Source organism: Eptatretus burgeri, chromosome 2 (assembly GCF_056783735.1).
Source record: "Eptatretus burgeri isolate ZD-2024b chromosome 2, Ebu_testis_v1, whole genome shotgun sequence".
In the NCBI taxonomy this organism is placed as follows: Eukaryota; Metazoa; Chordata; class Myxini; order Myxiniformes; family Myxinidae; genus Eptatretus; species Eptatretus burgeri.
In genome coordinates, this window is record NC_140962.1 from 111,202,362 (window position 1) to 111,212,152 (window position 9,791).

Sequence of the window (9,791 nt, forward strand, 5' to 3'; positions counted from 1 at the left end):
TTTTAATTTTTGGATAACGATAATAAATAACTCCCCTCGGTTTTGCAACAAGTCACACAACTGGCCGGTTGTTGATTTGAGCTTTTGTATTTCGTTGTGAATATATTAAATGGAGGCAGAAGAGACGGGTGTTGAGTGGACAGGTCAGAGCACTGTGCTCGTCTCCCGTTGAAGGCTCTTGTTTTGGGGTATTGGGTATAGGGGATGTATGGGGGATGTATGGGTGGGGGGGGAGGGGTTCTACCCGAATAAAAGCCTTTGTGTTTTTCAAGGGAACACGTCGAAAGGAAGTTGTAAGAATGTTTTCACAATAAATGCTCGTCGTGCCTTTCACGTGGCAGGTACTTTCCACGCCTCGTGTTCGCATTCCGCACCAAAGGTTCGCAAGCACTCTCTCTTGCACATCGCTCCTCCATACAAAGAGCCGACGCTGCACAACGAGAGGCGCCGTCGTCCTCCACCCTCTCCCTCTCCCCCTCCTCCATGTCAATCTACAGATGAGGGAAGAACAACAGCGCGGGCTCGTGCACCGGATGTGGCTCTTGTATGTACTCTTACACGCAACATCCCCTGGGGATGGTGCCGAGGCGGTGCCGCTTTAAAAGAGCGATTCGAGGGAAGCGGACACACTCACACTCTCTACCCGAGGTAGTCGAGTCGCGCCGCTTGCTGCTGCAGGTTCGAGTCGCGCTTCATCGGACATTCAAACAGCCAATTGGAAGTGTGATTATTCATGAATCGTGAGTTCCGAGCTGTACGTCTCATGTCAGACGTTTAAAACGACGATGACGGTCCATCACAGTGATTAGTGTCGCGGCGTTGTTCGCGCTACTGCGGTTGTTGCTGCGACCCCGACTAGAAGGTAGTACGCGCGTTGTCACATCAGCGATCCTCATGGGTACGACTCCTTCCGCGACACCTCTACCTGGCTGTGACTTCAGCGATCCCAAGGTCGTCGTCCTGCACTACAACTACACGGGCAAGTACGACACGCGAGCTCCGGGACAGCAACTCAAAGCCGTCGATGTTCTCCTGTTGCTCATCTGCTTGTTCATCGTGTTGGCGAACTTGAGCGTCTTGTTGGCCATATGGTGCACCGACCGCCTCCACACGCCCGTGTACGCGTCTCTCGGCAACCTGGCGCTGTGCGACCTCCTCGCGGGCTTCACCTTCTGCACGAACGTCTTCTACTCTGGTCACAAGACCTTCGAGCTGTCACCGGCGCTCTGGTTCCTGCGCGAGGGCAGCGTGCTAGTCACTCTGAGCGCGTCGGTCTTCAGCTTGCTCACCACGGCCGTGGAAAGGCATCTCACCATGCTGCGCCTGCGGCCACGGTGCGCGGGTCGCCGCCGCCTACGACCCTCGCACATGCTCCTGCTCGGAGCCTGCTGGATCGCGGCTTTATTGCTCGGCTTTCTGCCCATGCTGGGATGGAATTGTATCTGCCAACTGCGCTCCTGCTCCACCGTCCTGCCCTTGTACGCGCGGAGCTACCTGGTGTTCTGTGGATTGCTGCTGAGCCTGACGCTGCTGGCCATCGCGGTTCTTTACGCAAGGATCTACAGCCTGGTCGACCGGAGCAACAAGCGGGTGTCGAAGCACGTGACTCGAAAGGTCAACGGCCACCTGAAGGGTAAATTCGCGGCGGGTTCCGTGGACCGCAGCTACTCGGAAGGTACCCCCTCGGGGACGCCTCGGAAGGAGCTCTGCCAAAGCGACTCCAATGGTCCACAAAGACCGAGTCCAAGTCGGCACTCCTTGCAACTGCTGAAGACCGTCGTAGTGGTGCTGTGCGTTTTTATCACGTGCTGGGCACCGCTGTGCATACTGTTCATGATCGACGCGGTCTGCGGCAAGGACCGTTGCACGATCCCGCACCACAGCAAGTGGTTCATGCTCCCCGCACTGTTACACTCGGGTTTAAACCCCATCATCTACACGCTCGCCAGTCGCGAGCTCCGCGAGGCGCTCTGCCGGGTCCTCTGTTCGTGCCTGTCGTCCGCACGGTCCGCACACCACGACTTCAGTCGCTCCAGCGATTCGCTGGACAACACCGCCAGTGCCACGATTCATCCCGCGACGAACAGCGTGTCTCAAGCCTCCCCAGCCCCACTACCCCCTCGGGACTCTGCGTTAGGCACGAAGGTCCATCTCACCAACAACCATGCGCTCGTACTCAGTACTCACTCGTGCTGACCCTTGGTGTCAGGTGTGTGGATGCACCTCAACCTGCGTGTGCACAATAGTTTAACTTATGTATATTTTGATATTTTTTTGTTACATTCCTCTTTGTTGCTCGGTTTTGTACGATTTAAATACAACAACCAAGTTTGTTCAATTTGATTACGCCACCCCTACATATTGTATCGCACGTCTCCATCTCCTGCCTGATCCACCAATTCGATGAGGGTTCGAAATGTTCTCGCTCCAAGACACTCGCAACGGATCCAAGAAAGGAGAAGAAATACGATTGGTGAAATTTGGTGCACACTCCACTCGAAGCTGTCGAGCCTGGGTTCGAATCCCGACCCAGCGATAAACTGTCAACCCAGTGTTTTACAGGCACAGCGAGCGATGTGATTAGGCGAGCCATCGCTGGCACCCTGGCCAAATTCAAAATGCTGCCCTATCTTCCAGGGGGCCACTGCATCGGCTGTGCAGCGGTACCCTCGGCCAATGATGCTACCCCGCAGTCTTGTGCTGCATACAACAGAAGAAGAAGTGACATTGCGTACCATTTTCATCTATACAACGGTTGGAAGACGTAGATGGTTCTGACTTTTCTTGGACTGCTGTGAGCATCTGGTCCGTAACACCTTTGAGCGCTCCACGTATCACACTTATCAACCGGCCTGCGGCCATCACCTGACGCTACCGAAGGCCTGGACATACGTACTTTATAAATACACATGTATGCATGGCGGCAAATGTAAATATCATAGTAATATATCACGACGATGCTACTCTCCATCTGTTCTTCTTTGGAGGTAATTTATGTGCTTTATCCTCAAGGGGTCTCACGTTCTCGATACTGACCAGTAAAGTGGTAAATAAATGTCAATATCAGCAAAAAAAAATTAAAAACCTGATAATGTTTGGTTGTTGCATCACATGTGTGCATATTGGCTTCCTTTTTGAGAAACGGAACATGATCCTTTGTTGTTATCCGGTTATTATTTGTAACACTATATGTGGACTTTATCATGAAAGATGTGTCTATTATCTGCAAACTACACGAGCATAAGGATGTTGTCTGTGAACAGTTGTTTATCGTCTGAATTGTTGTTGCTGTTGTTGTTATTAAAGCTCACCTTTACAGAATGCCCTCTTGTGAATGACTAGATTTTACAACAACACTGGATTTGAGACACACTGCGTCACTTAATGCACCTCCCTCATTATACACAGACTAGATAATGATGTTTGTGTTTCCATTGTCTTCTTTCCCACTGATTCCTTCATCTGAAGCTGGATAATCCACTTCATCTCATAACATGCCTACCGATCGTCATGTCAGTCTTGTTTCACATGTTCTTGTATCTGTGTGCACGGAGACTAGCCATGACATCAGCTCGTCTCTCCGAGCCCGAGGCATCGCATCTTATTAAACCTGTAGCGTTATACCTGTGCTCTGCCTTGGAATTATGCCTGGTGTTGGTTTAACGGCTCGAATGGTGGGCTTGGGATTCGAGTGTCCTGAGTTCAAATCCTGCTTGGTTGTTGAATTAATACCAGGTGGGGTTAACTCGGCTGGTCATCCTTCCGAGGTCGGCAAAATGAGTGCCAGCTTGCTGGTGTCCTGTGGTGGAGTGGTGACCCGTCCAGGATTGTGCCCAATAGCCAAGGAGACTGCTTCGGCAGCACCGACGCTCCGCACGGAGTGCTGTCCCAATGGAATGGAATGGCATAGGAATTGGATATATAAATATATAAATGCTTATTGCATATGCATATCATGATGCACACAGTTGACACAATTGGGCAAACTGTCGTTGGAATATCAGGTTTAAAATAAACAATATCACATCATTAAAACTGTGTGAATGTGGGATATTCATGTTCCCGGTTTTAGGAAGAGGACGCTCTTTTTCCGACAATATAGCAATACGAGGTGCTCCGGGATGCAACGTCCTGCAGATTGTGCAAAACGATGACATTCACATGGTTTACAGTAAAAAGCTGACGAGCAAGATATCAACTGGTTTAAGGGGGAGAACAACAGGAGAGGTAAATGACCGAGATGATGATTCAAATGTGAGATGCTTATTAATGAAGGAGTAAGGAAAGAAAATGTTTCCTTTCCAGCATCGAAGTTGGGATTTGCACGCGTATCACCACTGGGAGCAATACGGGGGTGGACAGACAAACAATGAGAGACGTGCACTCCACCCATTGAGTGAAACCTGCGATTCGATTCGGATCAGCCGTGGGAACCACACTCAAGATAATCAGGTCATGGACGTGGGAACGGGCCGAGGGGTCTGAGCTGATGGACGGGACCATTTAGCGGTGACTTTATCCAGCTGGGATATTGATTCGTAGGATAAAAAGGCTGTAACTGGTGAGCAAGTCTTTGGCCGAGAAATGGGAAAGATGCCTTTAGTGAAGAGCGGAAAACCGATGGAGTGAAAAGAAGGCCCGACACAGGGGGTCCGAGCACTGCCTGGAATACTGTTGACCCAGTGTAAAAGGCCCTAAAAAGAACTGGACTATCACAGAAACGGTGTTTAGCTTGAACTTTACAACACAAACTATATGTGTACCATTTCGGAGTCAGCTTGTCAATGTCATCATACCTATCAAATTGAAGGTCATTCTCAATGTACAATGTGTTCCTTCGGATAATGGACAGAAAAAATAAAATGGATATCCAAGGATTGTTCAAAACGTTACACAAACTATAAAAAAATGTTAAAAAAGTTATCTTGGACCATTGTATCTCGCTCCGAGAACATTTTGATCGCTCCACCTACGCCCAAAAGACTGGCGCATGCTCATGGACCTATCAATTTGCTGACATATTTAAATGGATAAATAAATAAATATTCTCAGGGTAATCATATCAATTTCATACCCATCTGACAGTTCAATGTTTTCGTTTACAGTGATCTCCACTTTCAGCTGTTTCCTGTCCTGCCAGTCAAAAATGACTGTGAAAGATCGGCGGTGGCTCATGCAGGGACGGAGGAATGACAATGCAAAAGAGTGGTGATTTGTCTGAACCACCAGCACCCCCCCCCCAACCCCCAATGATTTTGGAAATTTATTACACTGTTGTGCAAGAGTCTTGGACACATTCAGGAGTTACAATATACAGTGTGGATGTTTTGAGCATCAACAATTTACTCAAAGGCTCCACTTGTGGTTTGTACTATTATAATAGCATTGCCTGTTATTAATACAGCTTAGTTTGGGTGAGAAGAAACCAAGCTTATCATTTAGCAATGTTGAATTCACATTGATCAGAATCTTCAATAACTTGTGATCACAAAAACTCAAAGTAACCTATACATGAGCAGCTAATATGATGTGTTGTAGGAGGTAATCCATCACATTGACCAATCAAATCAAATTAATTACCCCTCGTCAGATGTTCATCGTCATTAACATCAGGTGTTCCTCTTTACACATCCACAAAGCTGAAAGCCCACTTTTCATTCTGCAAAAGAAAGATATATCAGGATTAACTGAAACCTTGAAACGAAATGGCGAAATGTCAGTGAAAGATCACAATGGAATTGCGTTTCTGCATAAAGAAGGAAAAACATTGAGTGAACCAGCTCGCATCACTCGATTAAACATCGCCTGCAATTGAAAAACCCAGGGCTGGAAGACCCAAAAAGCTTGCTAACAAGGATGAACAATACTTGAAGATAATATCCTTAATGAAGAGAAAGAAGACAAGCATTGAATTGACAACAGAACTGGCAGAAGGTTGAGGCATCATTGTCCATCAATAAACAGTACGAAGGTCACTTTTAAAATCAGGACTTAAACGATGCGCTGAGTAAGAAACCCTCAGTTAAGAAAGGGGAACAACACTAAAAGGCTAAAATATGTAAAATAACACAGAAATTGGACAGAATGATGGTCAAATATGTTTTGGACAAACGAATGAAAGTTTCAGTTTTTTGGATCGACACGAAAACAGTATATGGGATGATGAAAAATTGAAACTTGTAAAGATCCTTTCTTGAAGCCAACAATTAAGCATGGAGGAGGTTCAATTCAAGCGTAGGGGTGCATATCCTCAAGTGGTGTTAGAAAATTGATGGAATATTGACTGCAGCAAGGTACAAACACATTTAAATCCACCATGCTATACCCAGCGGTGTAAGACTTGTTCATGGTCCAAACTTCATCTCACAGCAAGGTAATGATCCAAAACATTCAGCTGGGCTCATTAAAACTTATTTGCAAAAGAAAGAGGAAGATGGAGTCCTTTACCGCATGGAATGGCCGAATCAAAACCCAGATCTCAATTTCATTGAAGCAGTCTAGGATTATTTGAACAATTAAATAACAATTACAAAAATAAAACCAGCAACTTCGATGATCTTTGAAGGTCTTGGAAGAAGCATGGAAGACCATTTCACAAACTTTTTTGACAAAATTATTTGAAAGTGTTCCTGGAATAACGTCAATGGTTTTGAAGTGAAAAGTTGGACATACCAGTACTCACTATTTATTAGTTTATATCTTGTGTATAAATTTAGTTATTTCAATAAGATATTCTTTTTCATAAACATGTGTTTGCATTGAACATAAAGTTTCAGTTTAACTTGTGCATTCAAGTATAAAATGCAAAATGTCTAAGACTTTTGCACAGCAATGTATGTTTTAAAAAAAAAAAAAAATATATATATATATATATATATATATATATATATATATATATATATATATATATATATATATATATATATATATATATATATATATATATATATATATTGGAGTTATAAATGTAATCAAGTTTTATACTCACAGAGTTAGCTAAAACTTCTCAGGACATTATCCCTGGTAGTTATCAAATAAACAGACAGGAAGTTTAAACGGTACCATTCGAATGAGGTATTAACAAATTCCCATCCTGTAAAACAATGACGGTTGTCACATAGCTTGCTATCAGATACTGCAAAAGCTGAGCTGAGAACTCCCCCCACTATAGCTTCCTTTCGGGAGACATGTACTCCATCTACACCATCTCTATTGTTGAAATAGTCACACCCTGCTTGTCAGGGGTTTCCAAATTTGAATGATCAGGTCTCAAATGGTCTCCCTGGAAAGGTAGTAACAGCAAAACATGACAGGTTTAAACTGGAATTGGATAGGTAACTTGAAGCATTGGTGATAGAGGGGTACATGGATATTGACTGGACAGTACGGTCGTGTAGGTATGTATGGGTGATTGTATCCTTGTAGTCCAGCAGCCATTTCTCATATGAGGCCAAATAAGGAAATTCGTTCAACACTCCCAACAGAAAAGGTTTGACTTGACAGAGTGGTAGAATAGACCCTATAGAACACCTCCAGGTAGTATGTGGTTTCAAATTGTGGTATCATTAAAATACTACAGGCCATTATACATACCAAGGGTACTTACCAAGAGGGTCACTCTGGGCTTGCAAAATTTAGGGGGAGGGGTAACGCAAACGTGAATATCTTTGTCTAGACTCAACCAATTTTCAATATTGAGTTATCATTGGCTTCTTATTATAATTCTCTGTCAGAGTATGTGCAGTTATTTGAAAATGGCCTTTGCCGTGGAATCACCAAAGCTAAAATATCACACTAATTCAAACTTTCTGAAATTTTAAATTGTGTTCTCATATGAAGGTGAACGGTGTTTCTCAATTACTACTGGTATGTATACATTTTGGAAATCAAACGCTTAAGAAAGTATTGTTCTGCAGAAATTCATATACATACAGAGGCACGCAGAAAGAAAACTGCAACTGTTATTTTTAGTGTTCGTCTTTTACTAGTGTATAGCAACACGGAAGCACATACATCAGAGCCGAGCATAATAGTTGTCTTTGGCAACACGGAAGTACATTAGTGAAAGCCGAGTATAATAGTTGTCCCTGGCAGCACGGAAGCTACTCATTCATCATAGTGGATGATAATAGTTATCATGGTCGACACTGGGAGACAGAAGCACATTAGTGAGAGCGAATCATAATAGTTGTGCATGGTTGCACGGAAGCACATTCGTCAGAGCGGTTTGTAATATTTGTGTCTGGCAACAAGGAATCACATTCGCCATGGAAGCATGAAGATGTCATCTGTTGTGACTTTTAGTCAGCGTCTTCTTCACCACTGGATTCAAAGATTGTTTTTGGATTTTGACCAGTTTCTTCGGCCATATGTGTACATGCTTCTGTGCATGGCATGTGGTTGGTTCTGCATGTGCAGTCGGCTCGGCGACTTAGAGACTTCTTGCAGTGACAGACAGTCAGCTCCGGAAGACCCCGTGGTGCTGGATCTTTGGTCATGAGCACAGGCTGCAGGGTACCATCCTGAATTTTCCAGCCATGTCCAGCTGCTGGTGGAAGGCTCTGTGTAGGCTCCAATGCTCTCTTCCATACATAGGCCTGGTAATTTCCTCGCTTCATATGTTGCTGTAAGCTGTCGAATGTAGGGGGGAGATTTTCATTTGTTTGTCCCTTTTGACAGAACTGCCAGTATCTCACATTGTTCCCTTTCCTCCCAGCCCCCTTGGTTGTTGAGTACATTGCACATACTAGTGTGGGCCCGTAGGGGCGTGCCAGTATGTGCAGCTTCCTGCCTGCAGTATCAGGTCCCCAGCATCAATTGTGACGTCATATCAAACGAAGAAGAAGAATTGTGACGCCCCCTCTCTCTCTCACCCCCCCCACTTCCCTCCCCCTACTTTCGTCCCCCTCTCTCCCCCTCCTCTGTCCTACCTCCTCTATTGCCCCCTCTCTCTCCCACCTCTCTCGCCCTTCTCTCTCCCCCCCTCTCTCCCCCCTCCTCTCTCTGTAAATGTATTCACAAATGTCTACCAAGCACAACAATAATAATAAATAATAAGGCACATACTCAGGTCCCCAGTGTCGATTGTGACGTCATACCAAATGAAGAAGAAAAAGAATTGTGACGTCAATCGTGCCAAAAATAACAATATTTAAACAAACATTAATTGTGACGTCATTCGTGATGTCATGGCACCATGTCCTGTCATTGGTTGAGATCATTGTCCTGCCAGATATTGGCAGGACATTGTCATGTCCTGCCATAGCACAGTGTCCTGTCGTTGTCCTGCCAGATAAATAGCCGTAACTTGGGAACCGCTTGTCCGATTGATATTAAACCTTGAAAAGGCACATCCGCGGGGCCCCGGCAATATTCCTGGCAAGTTTCAATCCAATCGGACTGGTGGTCGTCTGGTTATTAATAATTTGGGAAAAAATGGCACGATAAGGTGAGAAGGTGGAACGACACCTTCAGACGCCATATATACACCTTTTCAACACTGAAAAAGCAATAAAATGGCCGTAACTTGGGAACCGCTCGTCTGATCGATATAAAACCTCGAAAAGGCACATCCGGGAGTCCCCGGCAATATTCCTGGCAAGTTTCAATGAGATCGGACTGGCGGTCGTCGAGAAACGGCGGTCGCAGACAAACAGACAGACACACAGAGATTGCTGGAATTATAGATAGACTAGTGCGTGCCCGTAGGTGTAAACAAAACAAAACAAAAAACTTTCAAACCGCATGCCAGAAACAAACACACAGGCCGTTCCTTCGCTCTCGTGAACGAC

At 45.2% G+C, this 9,791-nt stretch overlaps 1 protein-coding gene across 1 annotated transcript; it reads left to right on the top strand.

Annotated features, from left to right (window-relative positions):
* Positions 1–369: 369 nt before the first annotated feature.
* LOC147032829 (sphingosine 1-phosphate receptor 3-like) lies at positions 370–3,321 on the top strand. Its single transcript, XM_085870689.1, has one exon. It carries the CDS (start codon positions 895–897, stop codon positions 2,194–2,196), a length of 1,302 nt encoding a protein of 433 aa, XP_085726815.1. The 5' UTR covers positions 370–894; the 3' UTR covers positions 2,197–3,321.
* Positions 3,322–9,791: the final 6,470 nt, after the last annotated feature.

What these genes read in the sequence shown, in the direction of transcription:
- LOC147032829 (XM_085870689.1), top strand. Translation starts at nt 895, where the DNA reads ATGGGTACGACTCCTTCCGCGACACCTCTACCTGGCTGTGACTTCAGC.